The sequence below is a fragment of the Accipiter gentilis genome, chromosome 9, assembly GCF_929443795.1.
Source record: "Accipiter gentilis chromosome 9, bAccGen1.1, whole genome shotgun sequence".
In the NCBI taxonomy this organism is placed as follows: Eukaryota; Metazoa; Chordata; class Aves; order Accipitriformes; family Accipitridae; genus Astur; species Astur gentilis.
Window position 1 is genome coordinate 41,444,849 of NC_064888.1, and position 23,466 is coordinate 41,468,314.

The following is a 23,466-nucleotide window of genomic DNA, read 5'->3' on the forward strand; positions in this document are numbered from 1 at the left end:
AAAATAGAGAATGTGACTGCAAAGCAAATATTGCGACCCAACAACAGAACTGTCCTAGATTCTCACATCTTGTTTTGAAATTTTATGACAGCCTTATTGCCCAAGGGTACAACATAATCACTTCGCAGTTCACTGACACGCTTTCTTTTAGCATCTGTACTAAATGCGGTTTTATCCCCACTGCATATAAGAGCACTTTTTAATTCTTCAGACGCAAAGAGAAATCCCATCTCCAAGTGTATAGTGGCTAGAGTAGCATTTATTTTAATTCTGAATGTAAATATGCTTCGAAAATTAACAATCTTTCCACCTCCTCACCACTCAACTTCTTCACTGATAATACCATTTTTCTTTCTTTCGTAAGCATCAGCCCTGGATAACACCATCATAGCTTACTCTATTGTAATATTTGACGAGAAAAATTCTGAATATCTGAACCACAGTTTCATCATTTGCAAAAGTTCCTGGTGGCACCAGGAGAGGCATGAGGGGCTGCAGGATCTTCCTGGCATTAAGTCAGGTCATGCATGGAACATTTTGGGTGCTGCAGTATTGGGCTGATGGGGGCCGACAGCGTAGATATAGTAGACTATATCTACATATTCCTATTTTCACGTGTGTGCAAATTAAATATAAGGGTATTGGTCTGGTTTTCCATTAAAGTCCTATGTGCAAGGTCTGAAAGTGTTGCAGATGACTAAAACTGTAGTTTTTATCCTGAAAGGTGCTTTCAGTGGCACATTTCTGGATCCTATTAAATAGCTTGGTAAAATAGCTCAGCAGCTGAGTAAAAAGGAGATGTTCTTCCTTTGACTCATCTCTCCAAGAACCGCACTCGGATCTTCCAGGAGCACCTTTTGTGCTAGCTGCCTCTGAAATCAAACTGCCGTTCACCTCGATTTCAAGGAAACTTTGACGGCAGTCGAGTTCCTCAGAACCCCCACTGCCGTGTGTGGAGCCGACGAAGAATGAAACGGACTTGGCTGACAATTTGGAACACCGTTCCAGAGGAAACAAAAAAATCCCACTGCATTTGCTGCTGAGATCGTACCTGACATCTCTCGGAAATGCAGATGGTAAGAAGCAACATGGTGGGATAATGTCCCAGGAAGAGGGACATTTTCTCCTTGTCCCAGCCAGACCTCCACAGAGCCTCTCTGACTCTTCGTCCTCTCTTTTCTGGATGGAAGATTCGACGTTTGCCAATATACTGTTGTGTGTTTCCGCAGCGGCCGGGGCTCTCCGTGCCGTGCCCTGGATCGTTTCACCTGGCTGTACCGCGTGCTTCCTAAGTCTGTCATCGAAGAGAGACTTCTACGTCTCAACATTTCTATTTTCTGTTGCCTTGAATAAAACAGGACCTTCACATGCCCATGACCAGCACAGCATTTTCTCATCTTTTCTTGGTGCATTAAAAAAAAATATATCTGTCAGTGATTCGCAGTAAGTTTTGGGGAAAAGCAATTGTCCTTAAATTAATAAGCAGATGATAAGTCATGAAATACTGTATTTGCATTAGTAGGTATTTATTTTTTACAAAAATCACCTTGTTGCTTTTATTTACTAGAATTCCGATTTGGGGAGCATCACCAATGCAGGCAGAGCACCACTCTGGAAGCCCCTTTGCTGCAGATGAGTGTCGGTGATCCTCATACGCTGAAACAGCTCGTAAAAGAAGTAGACCTCCTGTTATACTACCGGAAAAGTAATTAATATAAAGAGATGGGAGAGTAGAACATTGATAATCTCAACCTTTTGTATTTCATTATGCTCCATCGTTTCCTATCTATGGTTTTAATGGATCAACTTGTCTTATGGAAATTAGGTATCTCATAATTTATCTGAATTTATGACCTTCAAGTTCTGGGAGAGGGGGGGTGTAGCTGTTATTTTTCATATTCTTTCCTTTCTACTTTTTCTTTTCCGTATCTTCTTCTTTTTAGGATCTGCATTGATACATGCTTTCCTAGGAAGTGTAGATCAATTTTAATTTTAACCTATATGTACTATGCCCTGATTAGGTAGGAGTATTAAAGTAATTTTGAATCTTCAAACTGGCTCTTAAATTGTATACAAAAAAATTGAAAATGCCTTCTTCTGCAGGGCAGCATCAAACCTGGCAATGATCTTTGCTCCTGGAACAGAAGGAGCAAATTTAAAGAAAGATCTAAAGCACTTCAAAAAAGCCATAAGCAATCAAAACGCCTTTCTCTAGCTACATGAAAATAATCCTTTTTTAAAGGGTACTTTTTTATTTATTAGGAAGGATTCAGAGAGGAGTGAGCTATTTATCATATGTAAATAATTCGTCTAATGCTGAAAATGAGACCACACTGGTTTAGCTCAATGATGTTTTAGAAACCTTCACCTTATGTAGCAAAATTTTACAATATTTTCCCCAAAATATTTATACCTGTGCCTTCTTGTTGCTATTGCATGTGCCTGCTTTGATATTAATGGCAACATCATGAGTTATCATATCCTAAATAGTCCTCTCCTGAGGTATGTGCTGCATCCCAGCATTTTTGATGCTTTCCACTTTAGAGACATTTTGCCCAGATAGTAGCCTTCAAATTTATTTTAGTTCTGTTTTCTTCATTTTGCACTCCATTTGATCAGTTTTATACTTTGCCTGCACTGCACTTCACATTTGTCTGTGTCACATGGAGTTCTTGCTCCACTTACTCAAGAGACCAGGAACCTGTTGAGTAGCACTTGACCCAGCTTGCAGGGACAAAATTTCACTTAGACCTTTATATAAACAAATATCATCTATTTTAGCAATGAAGCAGCTCTGACCAATTGTCACGTTCCAGGCTGCATCCCCAAAGTGTGTTTCTTCCTCAACACCCGGTCAGGAGGAACGATCGTGTCTTTCTGGAAATCAAACTAAATGGTTATACATGTATTGTCGCTGCCCGTGTCTTAAAGCCATAGAAATTCAAGGTTTTTCATACGGTTTTTGCTCTCCCGGGTTGTTAGTACATATGAACTAGTTTCATTATGCTTTTGGTATCGTTCACATTGTGTTTAATGTCACAGCCCTGGAAGCTGATGGTCCTGACATAGTTTGCCACGCGATTTTGAACACAGTCAGAAGACACGCTCGTGCAATCTCTCATTTATACACTGGATAAATACCACCTGCGTGCTTCAACTCTACGTGACTGAAATCAGAAGAGGTTTTCACATTAACCTCAGCGGGAGCAAAACCTGGCTCGGAGTGCTCTTGCACACACGTACACGCAGATGCGTGAACTTCTCATGCACGTCTCGGATCCACCTGCCCCGGTGCTGCAAAAATACCATTTTTGTACATCACGACTGAAAACCAGTGACTGTAACTGCTCTGGTAGGGGCAGAGAAAGGGCGTTTTGACTGTTACATTCCATAACCATCACTGGCGTCACCTAACATCCTCGCTCTTTTCCACCACCTTGAAACCAAGGGTGTGTATTAAAGCGACTCCGGTGGTCCCGGAGTGTCTGACGGTCTGAGCTTGCAGGCACCACCCGGGCGTCACGAGCTGTAGACACGGGCCGAGAAAAAGCAAAATAGTGCGTGTCAGGAGGCACGTGGCTGACTCGGTCTAAACACGTTTAGAGATTACCGTTTGCATCTGCAGTCCTGCGGCCGGGCGGCAGCACAGAGCACCACTCGACAGCACTGGTGGGACCGAGCGGAGCTCGCTCCAAGACCATCTGTCCCTTCAATAATCCATGAGAAGCACTTTGGTGTCTGCTCCAGAGCAACAGACCTGTGCCCTCTTGAGAGGAGCCGCTACGAAGGCAGGTGATGGCCCCAGCAGGGCAACTGATTTCAGAGGGAAAGCAGGAGAATGAAAAAAAAACCAGAAGGAATTGGAGTTTTCCACTCCATACCCAGTTCTAGTGGGTTTGGGCTTGAATGCTACCCTAGAAAAAAATAGGGAGCTATGAGAAAGCATTTTCCAGTTGGGAAAAAAATGACTGGGAAGTTATAAAGCACAGATGCTTCGGCACAAAAAGGTGAGCTGCCCTGGAGCAGGGCAGCAATATTCAAGAGAGGGAAGGAGAGGTGGTGGGTTCATCACGCAAGCGTCAGGAGGGGAAGTTTTGCTGGGTGCAGAAACCCATTTATAACAACCGCCACGCAATTTTGACTGACTGGGGTTCTTCCTTGCTGCGTGACATCTGGATGAAGAAGATTTATCTCTTCAGTGAGATTTAGTTCCTTTTCTGTCTTCATTCACGATGTCCCGTGGCATTTCACTCATTGCTACTGAGAAATGTCTCCCAGGAAGGGAGATCCTGTCACGCAGACATGAGCTACGTTGGATTTGTTGTGACCTTTGGTGAAAGCTAGCAGGAAAAGGACCAGTATCCACAGTTGTTTGATGTTAAAAACATTCCTCTTCAAACTGCAAAAATAATTACTGTTATGATCAATGTTCATGCAGTGCTTCGTTTCTGGGGACACCTGTGTTTTGACAGGTCCTTTCTCAGGAGTGTGTGCTGGCAGGAACGGCTTAAGCTATCCTCCAAAAAAAAAAAAAATCAGGTGCAGCTAGAGACGATTTTTCTTATTTCTTATAGCACGAAGGGCCGCCCGCTCCTCATCCCTGATTGGGATTCCCAGGCACGCTGTGTTGAGATAATGAATAACAACAGTACCGGGACAAGACTTCATCAACTGGCAGCAAAAGCCCGTCGCTCCTGGGTTGCAGGGTGCTGCCCTTTGCAGGCTGTCGCGACGAACCGACGTTCCTCGCACGGCTTCGGTGGCCGCAGGCATCGCTCCAGCCCTGGCACCGCTGGTTTCATTACTCCGCCACATCATTTCCATCCCAAGGCAATTTTAGGGCATTTGCGCCTTAACTGACTCTCACATGCTAATACTCTCGGTCATTAACTGCAACACAAAACAGATATTAGCTTTTCCTGATGACGCCTCTGACATAAACCCACTTATTTCATCCATCATTTCTGTCCTCATTGTTCTCCACGTCTCAGAATTTAATACTGGAAGGGGTGAAATATTGCGTTGCAGTCTCTGCCTTGTTGTTTCTCCACTTCATCCTCGTTTGCTGTGTGAATTGACTTGGGAGATGTCTACAGACAGCAATAAAGACCTTTCAACACTTCTAGACAAATTCCTCTTCCTACAGCAAAGAGCTGGCAATAGTTCTCAGCTCATGGAAAGCTGTCTGGAATTCTCATTTTTATGTCTGCAAATGGCCACAGACTTTTGTATAACCGCAGGCTTTCGTATAGCTGACTTTGTTGCAAACATGTTGTGAAAGCAGACATTTGGCAAAGCAATTAAAAGTTGTGAACGCTTTATGACTGTTGTTCCAGGTAGCGTGTTGTCCTGTTTGACAATTTCATTCACTCACTGTAGGAAATGCCTTCATTTTCCAGCACTTCCTAGAATAATTGATGTTATTGTTCCTGATATATTTTGAAATCTATCTTTATGGACATTCTTTTGCACCATTTTTTGCATTCTTGTGCATTCCTTTTTGTTGGAATTAGTGTATTCAGCACAGTCCCATGCTCAGGCTGTTGATAATGATAAGCCGCACAAAGAAATGTAAACCAAGCTGCTGCAAATATTTAAAATGATGACACTGCCACATGCTTTACCCGAGTTTGGGACAATGTACCCTTTACTTCTCATCCAAGGACTTTTTTCTTTGTCAGTGCTTTTTCTAATTGACTTTCTCATTGTATGATTTCTCTTAAATCATTTGATAGGCAGTGAAAGTCCAGATTACTGCCACCGCTACTGAAATCCTAGAATTTTCCATCATCGCTGAACCTGCAGCCAACTCAACATCACCTCAAAAGTCATGAACTCCCACCCCGTACTCCTGTCCCAGAAGCTGTCTACTGTCTGTTCCAGAAGAAAAACTGGAGGAAGACAGAAAAACTGGACTTCCAAGGTAATTGCTTTAATAGATACTTTTCTAGCTGAAATCGCAGGCAGAAAACATGTCCATCCCCATTTCTGTGGTAAGAGGCAATGCATTAGAGATGGATAGGAGTGGTCAATACCTGCTTGCTGCAGACAAATGAAGTCCTTCATGGGACCTGTTCTAGGAATAAGTTTAAATTGGTTCTCTGATGACATCTTACTGTTAAAACTGATGAGCTGAAGTCTTTGCGAGGGTGTTTTTGCAGTTGTCTGCCACTGCAGGACGGGGCTGTATGAAATATAGTTGTACTGGCTCAAAGAAATTTCAAGTAAACAGATGCAAATGTTACAAACAAAATCAAGACATTGCAGTGATCCTAATTATGAAAATAAATGTAGGCTGAGCTAAGAGATATGTACTATTGCAAAATAAATGATGGAGTGCAAGATAAATCACACAGTATTAGAAGCAAGTACAAAGGACTCTATAACATAGGAACCTTGTTTGCAATTATAATCTCAAATAATTTAGGCACTTCATTTACAACTGCATGCTGTTCCCAGGCATTTCCAAAAATTCCTGAAGCTCTCAGCTATTTCACAAAATAATCTGCTTCATGTGTCTGTAACATACATAACCCATATGTTTGTTGACATACAGTCTCTCTGGCTATCGGACTTCAGTCCTTTTGGGGGTTAAACACAGGGTTGTGATGTGCACAATAAATATCGATTCCTATTTTCCACTTAACACAGAACGAAATAATTGTGTACAGTTCTAAAGTCTTAACTGCTGATGGATTTTTCCATGAGCAAAGGCAGACAAAGGAACACACAGAGTTTTCCATCAGCATCCCCCAGGGCAGTAGCATCACCCTTTTTTTAACAAGGACGTTTCAGTCCAAGCATTTTTCTGCTCTACATGCAGTAGAACAGGAGAGAGAGGCTGCTGATAGGATGTAAAGCAAACCTGTGTCTTTTTAGGGTTTTTAACCAGCATCCAGAATTCTCTCCAGAAACTCCTAATGTCTTTGACCTGCTAACCCTGGCTGCCTGGAAATCAGCACAGATTGCTTCTTCATTATTGCTTGATGTTTCATTGCATCGGTCTCCCTAACAAATGTGTAGGGAAGTTTATATGCAGCAAGGCTGAGAAGAAAACATGGTTAAAAAAAAAAACCACACCACCCTATGGCTTGTCCAGCAATACGTGAAAGTCTTTTCTCTGGTTACTTGACATTCAGTTCATTTACTTGCTTAGCTTCATCACAAAATATTTCATAGTGAAATTAAAGAATTTGTGTCCCACTTCACAGATTTTATTTTTTTTTTAATTTTTTTTTACACTTTGACATGAGATACGGTACTCCTGGGGAAACAGTCATTTTCTCCTCCACATTGGAAAACTGTTCTCATGGAGCTTTCTGGTGAGATCTTGTCTGCCTGTGGCACGGAGCCCTTGCAGGGCAGTTCAGCTTTTGCCTTCAGGAGAAAAAGAAGGTAAAAGTGAATTGCTGGGCTCAGCTATGACCGTCCTCCTGGCGCAATGATTTGGCAGCATGACCAGGATTAGCGCAGGTTCCCCTTGCAGTTGCTTTGGCAGAGGCCAGCGGTGCTAGGTGGTTTGTTTGGAGAGCCTGAACAGACGACCAAAAAATAACCACAGCATAGAACTCTTGGTTAGGCGGCATCACTGGCGTTCCTGCGTCATGAGAATATCTTGAAGCTGTATTTGTTTTTAAAATGAGCCCTTAGGGCAGGTTGGATCTCTCCAGGCACGGGTTGCTGGATATCGATTCCCTCCCTCCAGGTGGCTAATGCAGCTCCCCAGCCCTTGTCGATAGTGGCTCTTTGATGCCCAGCCTCGAATAAGTTTTCTCACCTGCAGAAGAAGTCCACGTCTCGAGACACCATCTCACTAGGTGCTAATTCGACAGCCTTACTGGCAGCCCTTGCTGCGAGGCCAAGGAGCTGTCGGAGCGCGGGTGCCGGAGCTGCCATCCCAACCCCTGGAAGTCGTCCCTTCGGTTCGCTGTGGAGCGCGCTGGCAGCGCGGTCCGGCAGCCGCTCCGTCAGCCTCTGCTGACCGGTCTGTCAGACTGGCACTACACTTACTAAACCTACTAAAAATTAATGCTAAAAGAAGAAAATGTGCCAAATAATAGAAATTTCTTTTCTTTATTTTTTTTTTCACCATACACAGAGGCTGGTTGGTAATGGGCCACATAAAATCCTGTGTTCTCCCCAGTATCATCAGATGTAAACTAAAATAGTATGGCATCTCTACCTCTGATGTGATTAATTATTTCTAACATTTTCCCCTGAAACATTGCTTAGTGAAAACCTCAGTCAAATCAAGCCAGAGCTAAAATACTTAAAAAAAAAAAAAAAAAAAGTAGAAGCAGTTACACTTAAAATATATGTTAGGAATCAATTGCATGCAATTTCCTGGAAGTTTAATTTTGTTTGTGCAGTTTTGAAGGACCTGACTGTGTTTTTAGCAGCGTGTTCTGTTAGCTGGGTGGAACAATCTCTGCACAGGCCTGATGGTGACCTAGCAAAAAACACAGGTCTGCCTTACAACACTGCTGTATTTGTCTAAGGCTCCAGCTGATTTTCTGATGTACAATTTATGCATGTATATTTTAGCAATAAAAAAATGAGCATTAGGAACAGAAGACTCAATTATATTTTGCTGTTATATTTAACATGAAAGATGCAATATAAATTAGTAAGGATGTGTATAAACACAATTTAATAAATAGAAGAAGAAAAATACTTACATCCTCCAGTATGTGGAGTTTATAGCCTTGTGCAATGTAATTATGTTTATATGAGTATGAGCATAATAAACTGTAGCAAGTCACACAGCAATGACTGATAACAGTGTACGTAATCCTAATAATATACAGTACCACAGCTGAAATACTGAGCATAACCCCATAATTTATGTAGCAGAGGCAAGAGTGGAAAGATGTTTTGTTTTGTGGATATTTTTTAAGTGAAGGTCTGGAATGCTGGTTGAGCAGCCTCAGAGATTGAAGACAGACCCTAGCAAAGGCCCGGTACCTCGGGTTTTAAAGCCTCTTTTTTTTTTTTTTTTTTTTTTTTTTTTTTTGGCTGCAAGTCTTGGCTCTTTCAGAGAAGAGGACTCTGTGCAAGTGATGCCCCCGGAGCCTCGAGCACAGGATGGTGTTTTAGCAGCTATTGCAAAGCTTAACATTTCCCTCTATTTCCTATGTTGCTTCCCAGCCCGTGACCTAAATTATGAGCAGAAGATATTAAACCTGGGGTTTAACTTAAGAGCAGACTACACCCACAGGAGAAATTAAAGCACAGTGTTGTTTTTTGATTGAAGGTAAGCAAGCAGTGAAATTCTACCGGATTCTTTGTTTAAACAGCTCCCAGAAATAGGAAGTTTTGAGCAATATCCCGCTCCTCTTTATTGGTCTTTCTCCTCTAAAACCTATCTCCTACCCCACCGTATTTAGACACAGCACAGTCCCGTTTTGGCTTGTTGGCATGTTGTAATAAAATGTCAATTAACCTTAATTCCTTACTCCTTCCTGCTTGCTATTAAACCTGCTTTCCCCCAAACCAGCACTTGCCAGTTCTTACTGGAATTTTTTCACCATAAAGCCTGCAGGATCTTGCGTGCAATGTCACAACTGTGGTACCAGAGAAAACCTTGGGAAAGGAATGTGGCAGAGCTCCAACTTCTTGCTTAAGCATGAGTCCTGAATTGTTCATTGCTATGAGAAAGTGCAGAGACTGTATCCCACCACCCACCTGTGGCTGGTTTGTGGCTACCTGAGGGCTACTGGTGCTCCTTCTGTAAGTCTTGAATGTATTCTTTCTTAAAAGAGGGAAAAAAAAAATATCCAAATTTGGAAATATTGAGTCTAAATAAATACTCTCAGTCCTTGAATAATCCCATCTCCTTTGATCGTAGATCCTTTGTCTCTCCTCAGCCAGTTCCATCACCCGCTAATAATTTACCAGCGGATTTAAACCTTGCGTCCTTTGCTGAAGAATGAGATACTCTAACTGTAACCCACGTTTATGCTTTCAGGGAAGATTTGGTTGATGTTGGACAATGAGGCATTTTATATTGGGTTTAGCTCTGTGAAATTTCAGCTAATACTATAAAAGAGTTAATTGATTTCTGCAGGTTGCAGTCTCAGTTTATCCCGTGTCAGGATTTTCTCCTGACACTGCTCATAGACAAGGTGATAATCTTGTATCTGAAGGCAAACATACAGAATACATTTTAGTGATCCCATGGAGCGGTTTCCCAGGCAACTGTAACATCTTCATCCACAGCAGGGTGCAGGGCTTGCCTGGCCAGCTCCCCTTCACGCTAGCGAGCCTGCAATCAGCAAATATACCTCGCCGTGCTTTGTGGAGGTTAAAAAAGCAAATACGGTTTGGATGAGGTTGGGATATTTCCTCTTGAAGTTAAGGTCATTCGTGGGTCTGGTATTGTCCAGAATAAAGAGTATTTGACTGCTCAGGTTGGAAAGATACGTAGCCCGGTCACAACCTGCCAGCTAGGAATGGGCGAGGGCTTCTGTGAACGCAGTGAAACGCGCTGCTCAGGGTCCAGAGATGGGCAGGTGAGCCAGGAACTACCCCTTTCTAAAGAGAAATACAAGAGACAAAAACCCCACGTGGCTAGAATTAGGAAGGGCAGAATCAAAAGATCGGTTTATGTGGAGGAAAGAAAAAAAGTAGTAAATACATTCTGTTCTTGTACTGCACCCAGTCTTGCGGAAAATGGGGCTGACCTCAGAAGGATTGCAGAGAGCGTGAACTCTGCACGAACACGGTGTGCTCTTCTTCAAAATCCATCCGAGCCCCTATTTATGCTACACCACCCCAAATGTGTCAGCGGGGCTTTGGGAGAGGTTGTAGGTTAGAAAATAGCCCAGGGAAATTCAAAGTTATCGGGCTCTGTGTTTCCCATCTCCGACATTTGGAACAGAAATCGCCAGTCTACAGCTTGTGAGCTACAGGGATTGTAAAGCAATTTGACGTGGCTTAAGAACATAGTGCGTAATTTGGCACTGAAAAATCACACGTTGACTCTCAGATGCGCACCAAGAAACCACGGTAGGGCTGAACTGTGAATCGCTCCAGGGAAATGGGAAATCTTCGGGTTGTGCCTCTGGGTCACATCTTTGATGCGCAGTTATCGGTATCCGAGCGAGCTTGGTAAGCCCGCGGTATAGACGTGCCCTAAGGCCACAAGCTTCAACACTTTCAAAGAGCACATGTTAAGAGACTCTGCCCTTATATCAGAAGCCTGCAATGAGTAGAATCGGAGTATTTTTAGCTCCTGTCCTGTTGGCTTAGATGATGCTGATATTATGAAATTTGGCAAGGCAGAGAACCGTAGGGTTATTTGAGTTTCAAGGGATCTCTTATATGTAATGTGGTCCTGTTGTTCCTGCTGCGGTAAAGAGACTGGGAACCGCGTGAGCTTCGCTTTCTTTCTCGCTCATTCATAATTTGTTGTACTAGTCTGGAGCATCTCAGATCTCTGGAAGCAATGACGAAGGGCAGACCCACGCCGGGCGCTGGAGCTCTGCGCAGACATCCCTGAGCTGGTGGAGATGGTTCTCGCTGCGGCACCAGGAGAAGCATCGCCTGGTCCCTACACGGGCACGGTCCCTACGCCCACAAACCCTCCTGAAACAGCTCGGGTCCCACCACGCTCGGGTGTTAATTCGGCTTTGAGGACCGGCCGAGTGGCGCGTGTTAATTCAGATGCGCTCCTTGCTGCTGCGCAGTTGAGTCCTTCGGCTCCCAGTGCTTCTTGCTTTTTAAAAAGAGGCCCTCAGCCCCTTTGAAAGGTATACCCTGTCTATCTTCACTCCTTACAGCTGGGACTTGCTCAGTCTTTATTGAAAAGTGCAATATTGAAGTACATCATGTAATTTTTTCAGTGTACTTGTGTGATGGGAATTGGGTTTAAAAGCATGAACCTTTACTGCTCAAATGAAAGAACTAGCTGTCAGCAGGCAGGCTCTTTGGAAGGAAAAAAGAGTCACGGGTTTTTCTGTGGACTACATGTTTGCTTCTGGCAGTCAGGATAGTGTCAAGCTGAATGGAGAGCTGGTCCTTTTTATGTACTGCGCCTTCAGCACTTCTCCGGTGAGACTGGAGCAGTGAAACTCTGTAGTAGGTAGCTGGAGAATATCCACTGTCCTGTCCATGGAGAGCAATCCCGATCCTCAGCATTTGTGTCCTTCCCTATTCCCCGGAGAGTGAGGTTATATTAGCTTTTCCAGTGTTGGATTTTGTGTTTTTTCATACTAATCTGTACTCTTGATTAAGAAGTAGCAGCTGATTACCTCCAAAGTTGGCAGCTGTGGGGAGGGGTACAGATCAGAAAAACAGCTGAAGACCCTGATGCTAAAAGGGGAATTCCCAAGGTGGAGACAAGGAAAGAGTTGAGGTTTGCAGATTAGGTGTTAATGCAAGTAATAGAAGAAGAAGGGAGGCAGACGTAACTTCTTGAGGAGTTATGTCACGCACTGAAACATAACGAGGTATGAAGAAGTGCTTGCACAGAGCAAGAAAAATCCAGTCAGCTGCAACAGGTTTTCAGCGAGCAACCCAAAACTTCTGCCTTTTGGCACGTGATATTTTTGGATGAAGCCTTTTCTAAGAGGGAGACAACACCAGGGGAAATCAGGCTCCTCGGTAGCTTACGTTCAGACAAAAAGCATGTCAGCTTCGGCACTGAATTATATGACAGCAGCGTTACCTCTCTGCTACTTGAGGACCTTTATAAGCGATGATAGTCGCCCAGTAATGATCCAGGGCTGGCATTTTGCAAGGTAGTGAAGCTCCTTGCCGTCAGCCATGGAGTACCACAGGTACCGAGCGGTACCCGATGCCTGGGTACCACCTCTGTGTCCCAACTGCCTGTAGAGCAAGGCAGGCTCGTAGTTTGATTTTATCTTCCCACCAGCAAATTTGGAAGCGTGGGTGTATTCACAATGTGAAGCTTGCTCTAGGGTCCAGTGCCTATTTGTTTTCTGTTTAGTAGGTCATTGCGGAGAAGACCCTTCCCGTCAAAGGGCTTTTGCGGCATAGGACAGCTCCTTTAAAGAGGCTGCAATATCCTTGTTTATTTAAGTGACATAGGCAAGTAGAAAGAAAATAGCAGTGAGTTAAAAGAGCACGAAGAACAGATGGAAAATGCTCTCCATTTTGGAGAAAAAAGGTGTGTCCTCTCACCCCCTACAAATGATGAGTACCGTTCCAGATGTAGCCACTTATTTCCTAAAGGTACTTTAGGTCTCATGTCACAAATTCAAACTGGCATCTTACCCTTCTCCAGAAATGCCAAGAGCTAATCTGTGGAACAGCTGAGATTTCTCCCTCACAAATGTAGCCTGTTCAGAAGGAAATGAGCCACCCCTGAGTTGTGATTTGGATATTTTCACATAATTCTGTGCCAAACGAGAGGCAACTTTGCTTCTCTCCCAGCTGATCAGACCAGGACTGCTTGTAGAGGAAATGAGACAGATGTTTTACATCCAGCTGACCTGTTTTCCATCCTGAAGGTCACTCCAGATTGCATAAAAACCTGCTCAGGTGTGAGCAAATCACCCCTCTCTGTTCAGTCTGTAGATGATGAGTGTCCTGACAAGCTTTTAGAATCTTTTGTGTCCCTCACTGACCTTGCAGTTACTATGGAACTGCAGGTTTGCATCCCGCTTTTTGCTTCTCAACCATAATTGTTTCATTGGGTTAGCTGTGCTACCGTGACTAACTTTTGCCCTCCGTCGCTCCCTTTTTTTCCATTCCCAAATGACATAGTGCTTGTTGGTATGACATCTCAAGGACGTAGAGAGCAGAAAAAATGGGTTTGTACTGAGATTCTGTAGATGAAAATATGCAAACTTGCTTGAGCCAGAATATTCTGTTGGCATCTTAGCGCAATAAAAAATGTTGGATAAGTTTTCCTTGTCTTTCTTAGCCTTATCCACTGGAGAACCCTGAGATACACTGCAATAACATATAAAAAATTATGCCCTTCAAAGCCACACAATGCTTTCTCCCTATTCCCTACTATTTATACTATTTATGTTAGCTTTCCTTGACTCCTTTAAAGTTTGATCCCTTTAAAGTTAGATCTCCTTAAGTCACATCAGACTTTGCTACATCTTTTCCTCCTCTCTCTCCTGAAAAAACTTTGTCTTTTCTTGTCTATCTAGGCTCTTTTCTCTTTCTTGCTTCTACTTCAACAACTATTCAGACTTTCTCAGATCATCGAGATCTTTGTTGCATCTGAACAGAAATTGGGTTTCAGCTTTGACAGGTGTCTTTTTAGCTCAGCACTGACATCTTTTCTTAGGCAGCAACTTCCTGTAGGATCTATTTGAGAAATTTCTGAATGCATAAATTATGTTGGCATGCACAAATAAGCATAGCAGAAATGTTAATTACCACCACTTTTCAGTTGCTGAGTCTCCCCTTAATGGGTTGAGCAAGTTTGTGGGGGTTTTTTTCTCCAGTTAAATTATCAAATGACTTTAACATTTGGTGGTGGTGCATAGAGAATAATGAGAGCTTGTTTTTCATGTTGTTGTGCTTCATGCAGATTGTTTTTCGGAAGGCACGCTAAGGAATCTGTCCTACCAAAACTGCAAGACCATCTATAAATCGGAAATATTTTCTACCACAGTTAAATGTGTTTTTGCCAAAAGCCTTATTCTTGTCATTTTGCATAGACTATAGCATGAACGTGGTAGCGTCAGCAGAAGTCGCGTGGACATTTGAGCACTTGGCAGAGGGCCTGCAAGGTGCCATGAGCTGCAGTGCACGGTCTATAGGAGATGATGACGTTTGGTGTCGCAGGCTCAGGTTTTACGTCACCGCGCAATTCGACGCAATCAGCAGCTCTGCCCCGAGCCGGCGAGTGGGGGTAAGAAAACTCATGCTGTCTCAGCCCGCATCATCTCTGTGTACGTTGACTGTAACCAGGAAAAAGAATATGTATAATTATAGATGATGATTTAGATTTTAAAATCCTGAGGAGGGTGACTATGACACAGCCGACAATTCTTGTCCTGAGGATCAAAAACGTGACTTTAAAGCTAATTTCTACTTCTGGCATGGGAGGATCAGACTGCAGCTTCTTCCCCTTTGCTGTGACAGTGATGTGCACAGCTCCGATGATGCAGAAGTGCTTCGAAATGGGGTGGCAACCCGGACCCTGAGGTTCACATCACCTGTATGTCCACAAAATTTGTACCCTGTTCCTTACGTAGTCTAACACCGTTTGCTTGCTGCGCGTATCCTAGCTGCTGAGCATCTGTCCAGGCAAAACAAGCTGACCAAAACGCCGGTAAGGAGTGGGAGGCAGGAGTGGCAGTCGTGCTTCTTGCTTTAATGCCTTTTTGATTTTCTTTTTCTCCTCCTAGATCAAACCTGTGCGTCAGAAGGTGCATTGCTGGAGCCTTAGCCACTGCGAAGGCAGGCTTAGAGGGGAATGACGTCTGAGTGGAACTGCATTGAAAATTAGGTTTTACGAAGGGGCCGTGCGTCTTTTAAGCGAGGGCTGCGATGCCACGTCCCTGTCTGCAAGGAGCTCGAGCAGTCTACCACTCGCAGGACTTTGTTCTGCGGGCGGCAGCGTTAGCAAGCAAAATTAAATTCAATGAATGTGTCTCTCCTTCTGGAGATCTTCTGAAGTTGAAACAGGAACGCAGAGCTGTTTATCCACAGCAGCCAACGCGGGCCTCGATGGACTCGGAAAATATGCACCTGACCTTTGATGAGAGTATCGCATCCTCCGTAGAGAGCACTTCTGTTCAAACACCTTGGCGGCAGAGGAGCAAAGTAAATAACACCGAGGACAGGCTCCAGCCCGCAGGCATGAGTGCCACATGTTCGTGGAGCCGTCAGAGACGGTCAATCACTGCCCGGTCAAGTATCCGAGGGCAGGAGGGGAGGCAAGAGCTGTGCTTCCCCCCAGCTGCACCACTTGGCCTTGTAAGCCCTTAGCTCTGTCACCCAGGGACATGGTCTTTCTGGATCATAACCCAGTTTAAGGGGATTAGAAACAGTCCTGGCAGGGAGAGGCACAGAAATAGTCAAGCGTGCATCTACAGCAACTTCTTAGCTCCTTTGTGCCTCTGTAGATGAGATCTCAGTGGTGCAAGTGAAAGGTTTGGTTGCGTCCCCTTGCTGGTAGTGAGAACGCAGCGATAACGACCAAAGGAATAGAGCTGCTTTCTGACTTCTGTTTTAATTCTGTCTTTGTGTCTTGCTGGGATTTTCTATTATCACTGAGTCAGAAACAGATTTATAGGCTGTGAGTATGACTAATTTCCATTTTGCACCTTGCTATGATCTCAGAGCAAACCATCCTGGCTCTTCGGTTTCTTGATGCTCTTGAAAGCAAGAAAAAGTTTGAGCTCGGAGCAAAATATCCAGGCAGCTTTCTCCAAAAAAAGAGCCATGCTGAGGTTTCACTGGGAGCATCCTAGAGGGGAACAACGAGATTTAGCACCTTGCCTTTATCCAGACCAGTAACCTGCTCTGGTTTTACAATGTTTGGGGTTATCCGATGGACCGTGCAGACAGGTTTTGGTGTATTCTTTCCTTTTTGTCCTTTTGATCCCTTAGCAAAGGCACACAATGCCAGTTTAAACACTTTAGACTTACTACAGTGATGAGGGAGGGAAATATCATGCTCTAAAGCTTATAAGCCCGTTAACCTTATTAAGTTGCAAGGCTTGATAGGCTTATCAGCAAGTTTTGTGTTCTGTTTCATATGTTTTTCATGGGGAAACCAAACGAGAGCAGCAGTGAGGTGCAATACACTGTTCCTTTAACAAAGCAAGCAGAAGGGATGAGGTGATGTTGTTGGCTTTGCAGGGAAGTGGAGGCTCTTGCTGCTAATTTATTCTCATAAAATGCAAATTTTATGGATGCTGGGAATTTTTATTATGGTTCTCAATGATTCACATGACCTGTGATACCTGCTAGTGAACCTTACCTGCGAGCAAAGCCTCAGTCTGGCTGCTCTGCAGACAGAGTAGAAGACAGAAATGTCAATTGCCACTTGTTCTGTTAAACCTGATTCATCTAAACCTGAAGTGGGAATATCTCGAATGTATCTAAATCTCCATATACACTTCATGCATGCAAATCACTGTTGTGGTATGTTAAATTGCATCCTGAATAGCTAGAAAAAAATAAACTCGAAGCAAGAAGCAAATGTGAGAGCTTGGATCTTTGCTCTGTTCAGATAATGCCACTTCTGTGTGTCTCAGAGGTGGACAAACCCCCCGAGCCCAGTTCTGGCTTTGGTGATGTCTCAGTGACACATACTCACCTAACTTCCATCCGCATCTGCCTCGTGTGAAAGCAGTTTGTGGTTGCTCAGCTGGTCAAAGCCTTTGAAAAGGTGAAATCTGCTTTTGGATTTTGTGGGGAAAAACCCAAACATTACTTGCCTGTCTCTTCTTCGAGGCAGGTCCTAAGGACCACAGGCCGGTGACTTTTAGGCAGAATTGGAAACAGAAAGCAGTCTAGAGAATTTTGCTGAGAAAGATCTTACTGTGAGCATTTATAGTACAAGCATGAGCAAAGTACATGCAAACCCTCAGGTTGACCGTTATTTTCATTGTAGTGTTCAGTCCAGGTGCAATCAGTTTTGCAAAGTGCTTGGGAGATTTGCTGCCATATGAGCCTCTTTCCCACCAACCGTGTGAAACATCCTTAACGAGCGTATTTGATCATCTTTTTGTCTTCCCTTAGAAAGTCACACAGGACCTGTCTTCCCATGTTGTTCAAAGCTTCTGTAACCTGCTGCTTTGCTCCAGGCTCCACGAAGATTCATCCTGTCGGGGCCGGCATGGCCATCTCCTTGGGGTCCCCTGGGAGCTGCTCGGTGGCCTCGTTTGGTTCTCCTCTCACCACCTGCTCCTGCTGAAGGTGCCTACAGAGAGTCTCTGGGCACGTCTCATGTCCAAAGCTTGGGAGCTAGAAATGTGGCCAAATCCACTCTTTTAGAGGGATGTGATAAAGGTAAGCACAGGAGGTGCTGACCAGGCACAACAGGAGGTCACCAGGGACTCAGACGACTCATGATTGGAAAACCCCAAGTCAATAATGTACCGAAAGGTTACTGGGGAGTCTAAGGCACAAGCTCCAACGTTGAAACTAGAAAGCCTGAACTCCAATCGCAAGGCTATTCTTGTCCCTTGTCTTCCACAAATAACATTGCGTGAAGGTTAAATTTGTATTAAAAATGGAGTTAAACTAAATGCAGATACAATGAAAGCTGATGCGAAACTATGCTCAAGCAGAATCCAACCCGTTCATTGCAGCAGAAACACTGGCTAATCCCCTTATCGGTTGGAGTTGGAGGTCCTGTACGAGTCGGAATGGGATGTTCAATTCAAACGAAAGGATTTTCTCTCTGAATAAGAGGACACATACTGAATATGCAAATAGTCAAATGTTCTCTTGATGGTTTTTATAAACGGATTGCTTACTGTGGTGTTTAAATGAGGCTAATTTCATCTTATATTTCTATAGTCCTGTTGGTCCTGAAGAAGCCTGAAGTACTTTACCAGCAACCACAAACACGTACTTCTTCAAAGTAATTTAAGAGTCATTGGATTATATCAGCCACTGTCATGATCAGCACAACCATGTACAGTGATCTCAGCCACAACCTGAGACCAAATTATGAATTTCTCTATAAAAAGTATTAAAGGCTCTTACATGCCACTGTATTTCTTCCAGCCTTACCTGAAGGCCTTACTGCTTTCTACCTCCTGGAATTAAATGCATCTACATCAGGAGACTGAATGTTCCAGTTAAAGTTGCCTTAATTTATAACAGCTCAGGTCTCCCTGAGGAGTCACACTGAGTTCCCTTCTGGAACTTGTACGTTGATTTTCCAGTGTAAACACTGAAGGAAATACAACGTTTGAGGCTGCTGAGCCACTGGCGTGCCTAACACTAGGTGACTGTCCAAAGAAAGATCCTTAGCTTTTTGATTCTAAGAAAAAAAAATTTAATTTCATTTTTTTTCAGTATTCCCTCACCTCTGCAGTCTGACATTCACAGGCTTTGTGGGACTCTTACTGCCTTTACAGTACTCTGTATAAATAAACCACAGGATCCCTAACTGTTGCGCAATTAAATTAGATGTTGCGCAATTAAATTTGTTGCAGTAATGAATGATGCTCTTAGACATTAAACGTTTGCTACATTGATAGAGAGTATCAGAATTTATTAATCCTACAGAAGATTTGTCTGAATAAACTTAACATAGGCTAAGATATGTCTGCATACAAGTGAAGAAATTAATGTCCAAAGAACTTAAGTTCTAAGAAAAACGCTTGAAAATTGGGTGCGTTGAAAACTAAGCATGTAAAAAAAAAAAAAAAGAGGGGGAAGAAAAAGAAAAAAGTTATATATATATTGTTACATATTGTTCTATGTATTGTAGCGGCTCTGTGTCTAACAAGGTTATTTGAGGAACTTTCTACTTAAAGTGCACTTCTTTTACTGTTTTTTGCCTTGCAGCCAGGCTTTACAAGGTCTTAATATGATATATTGGAAGTGGTAAAAAATTCTTGAAGCGTATTTTTGAAATCTTTAGACCTTTGACCATATTTGCTAGGATGATACAGACTTAACAGTAAACCCACTTGAGAGACATTTTAATGGAACACTTTAAATGAAATCAATTGGTAGTTTTATAATGGCAGCTGAATGTGTGTTCTTGCCATTTTCCCATTTAACAAGAAGAAAAGGCCAAACAAGGACCAATTAGTCATAATAAAATCAGCTTTGATGACATTTTCACTCCTGAACTCTGGTATAAAATGGTCATCTAAGAAAGAACTGAAAGGATATGTGAGGAATTTGGTAGTATAACTGCATGTACATACATATACACTCCTGAGCAAAGAATGATCGGGTAAAGACACTGTGGATTACTTTGTATATGGAGAAAATATACTGTTTGTGTGTCTATGTGTATGCATCTAGTTTTGCTCGATTTTGTTTTCAATTTTAACTGATCTCAGTTTTTCTTTGAAGTCTATGCAGGTTAAACTTTGTTTTCATTCTTTGGATCTCAATGATTTTCGTGTGCTCAGGTTACCCAGTTGTCCCTTCCATGGTAAGTCATGTTCCCTACTTACTTGAAGATGAGATGCTTCATTTCTTTTAAATAGCTATTTTATTTAAATTAATTTTTTTTTGTTTGCTTGTTTCTTTGTAGTTGTTGTTTTCTAGAAAATGAAAGAAGTTTTTTGTATTAAAGCTATTGGTTTAATAGTATTACCTAATTTTCCTGGAGTCTAGCTCAATTTTTGCTTTAGTTACTAATAAAATATGCAAGCCTCTAAAATAATCATGTGAGAAATCTATTGCATATTTAATGTGGAGTGTGGGGAGCTGAAATATTGTATAGAAAAGAGAAAAACATCGATCTCTCCATTTCATCTAAATTCCTTGTCTATATCAAATAGGTACGATAAGTTATATGTATTAATTTCTCTTATTGCTAGCTAGTTTATAAACCAATAAATTTATTTGTCACTGTTAGTGTGTAGGTAAAGGAGAAATTCTTATATAAAGTTATGGAAAATTATTGCATAGAATCAGTAATATAAATTTCATTGAACTATGAAAGAAAGTAGAACAGCCTATAAAACAGAAGTGAACAAGTTACTTAAATAACACTAATATCCTTTCAGTTGCTGATCTTGACCAGGTTACCACAACAGATTGCTGGTCAAACTGTGCACACACCATTTAAGACTTTGCCCATGTGAAATGAGATATTTTATTTCTAACGATGTTCAATTTCCCTGCTTTGGACAAAGTCTTCTTTAGACTCCCTGTTTCTTTCTTGCTGTAAGATCAGCTCTAGGAGCCACGGTTCAGATTTCTTTGTTTCCTCTCATGTGGTTTGCAGCATTATCTTTTTGTTAAGGTGATCCGTCGCTAGCAGAAATGGTGGCTACTTGTGCAGCTGTTTATTTATTGATGTGAAGTTCCCCTTAGCCTTAATCTATCCATCGCCCGGTTCTTCTGTGTGTTTTCCTTCCATAAAAGCTGAATCATCTTTCATTTCTGATCACGGATAGTTTAGACAGAGCTTGATCTGACTATCCACATTTCTTAATGGATCTCTTTATGGCAATGATATAATAGGTAAAATGAGTTTAATTATTTCAATGAATATCTTGCATGTCAAAATAATAGTCATTTATTCAGTAGTATAAGTGCCTGTATAGGTCGTGAGATAGCAGCTAAAATTTCAAAGGGGAATTTCTCTGTGTCTGTGTTTCTTGCAGAAAGTATTTCTTCTCGTTAGGGAGAAACTTCAGTCTGGGGAAAAACCCAGTCCGTGGCAGAAGGCGGCGGCGTGGTTAGTGAGCTGCGTGCCTGCTCAGCTGCCTCAGCCTCGGTGCATGCTCTTGCTTGCAGAAAGAATCATTAATCATCTACCTTTCGCATGCACAGAACAGAAAAAATGTTAAGTACTAACCAGCATTAATAAAAGTAATAGCACAGTGAATTAAAACTACTCTTAGTGAAGCTAACGGCAATTTTGCCATCAATTCCAGTGAAGGCAGGTGTTAACCCTGTGCCTTTGCATGCAACCTTTTCCCGAGCGAGGATGCGATACAGACAGCTTCAGAGCTGATGGCAGAGTATTTCTGTTAGATAGATAATCAACAAGCTGGTAAATCATGATATGATGAAAGATGCACAGAACAACTATAGACATGCCAGGAAATGTTTCCTTTTAAAGTCAATGTTAATTTAAATGCAGTTTAAATTTGTAAAACTTTTTTATGTAGTTTACATTTTTATGCTGTAAAATGCAGGTAAGAGGAACGTATACATAAAACTATATGGATTTTAATCCAGACTTTTTAAAATTCCCTTGCTATTTTGTCCTTATTAAATTTAGTCATAACTACTACCATAACTAGTCATAACTACTAGAAAGCTTCCTCCCCCCAAATTCCTGATTTACAAGATTTTCATTTTCTCTTATCTGTCATTGAAACTACCTGAATTCACACAGGTGATAACAAGATATTGTTTCATTGTTAACTGAAAAAATCTCATTTTACAGCAATAAACACGCATGCTACTCTAGGGAAGCTGTGTTACATGTCACAACTGGTCAACATCACGGATAACAATTCATATTATCCTATAAACATAATTGTAACAGTATCAGTATTTTATACCAGAAATATCACAGTTGAGTTTTCTAGAAAGTGACAAAATACCCCTGATTTTGAATATGACAAATCCTTAGCAAATAACAGTTCATCCTTGTCATTCTAAGCATAAATTGTTTTTGTGTTTCTGCTTTCTTTTTATACTGAACAAGTCCTGGCAAACACACAAATCCATAATTTTACCTTTTCTTATCTCTCTCTTTCTTCTTTTTTTTTTTTCTTTTTTTTATCTTCAGAGCAGCAATCCTTTTTATTTCAATTGCCAGCTGCATGGAAAATCTGATTACTGCCTCGTCCTGCTGAATAACTGCTTAGCCAAGGTGGGCAGGAATGAAGAACTGGCTTTTTTAAAGCCTTACCTGGAGATGCCTTTCAATAAAAGGTCCTTTCGCAACGGTGTTGGATCAGGAATTAAAAAAACTTCCTTTCGAAGAGCAAAGTCATAAGCAAATGTTCAAAACCACAGTCCCCATTTTAGCGTCTGATGTTTAACTTTGCGCTTAAAATCAGTTTAATGTTTTTCTATGATAAAACCAACAAACGCACCTGGGTCTTCAGCATGTAAACAGATGTTTATTTCAAAGAGCACAAGCCAAGTGGAGCAGATGGGATTGCTCAGAAAGGGCTTTGTTTCCAAAGTTACAGTATCATAAAGTTTTGTATTGAAATGAATGTTTTCGTTTGGTTAATTCCCCTTCTTTGTAAAGCTACAGATTTAATCAGCTTGCTCTTGATTAATACCAAAATAGTCCTGTGCTTTGAATAGATGTGTGCGTGCAGCCTGTCGGGAGGACTGACGGCGTTATTCCTGACATCCCTCCTCTCTGCCGTAGAGGCAAACCCGCCGGCGAGGCAAGACATGCCTGTCCCAAATCACGTTTACTTGAAGACAACTGCTCTGGCAATCTTAATACAGATTTAAAGTACATTTCCTTTCAGATTTCCAAAGATATGAAGCGCCACTGGTGAAAGACAGAATCAGGCCCTACCTGTAACTTCTAGTTTATTTTTAATATAGTTACTTAAAATGACTTTAGCAGGAAATAATCTCTTGGGATGTGTCATCTAATTTCCAGAAGAGTCCTGGGAAATCACTCTAAGGCAGGGTATCAGTGCAGCTCCCTTTGCCTCAATTAATTGACTTACGTAGGCAACACATATCTGATGAAATGTGCCAAATGTGGTTTCTGCTCGTCTGCTACAGATGTGGCGCAGTAATTAACAACGGGGCTTTTTTAATTTCTTGTTAAAAAAAAAAAAAAAAAAAAGTCATTTGGTCTGAAAATATGTAAATGTGGTGTGTAGGAAAGGTCATCTG

At 42.1% G+C, this 23,466-nt stretch overlaps 1 protein-coding gene across 1 annotated transcript; it reads left to right on the forward strand.

Annotated features, from left to right (window-relative positions):
- Window positions 1–17,030: 17,030 nt before the first annotated feature.
- NPS (neuropeptide S) lies at window positions 17,031–22,833 on the forward strand. The gene is given in 3 exon segments (XM_049809523.1): window positions 17,031–17,073; window positions 19,968–20,062; window positions 22,385–22,833. Coding segments are annotated over 3 exon segments (348 nt in total). The 3' UTR covers window positions 22,595–22,833.
- The last annotated feature ends 633 nt before the right edge of the window (window positions 22,834–23,466 follow it).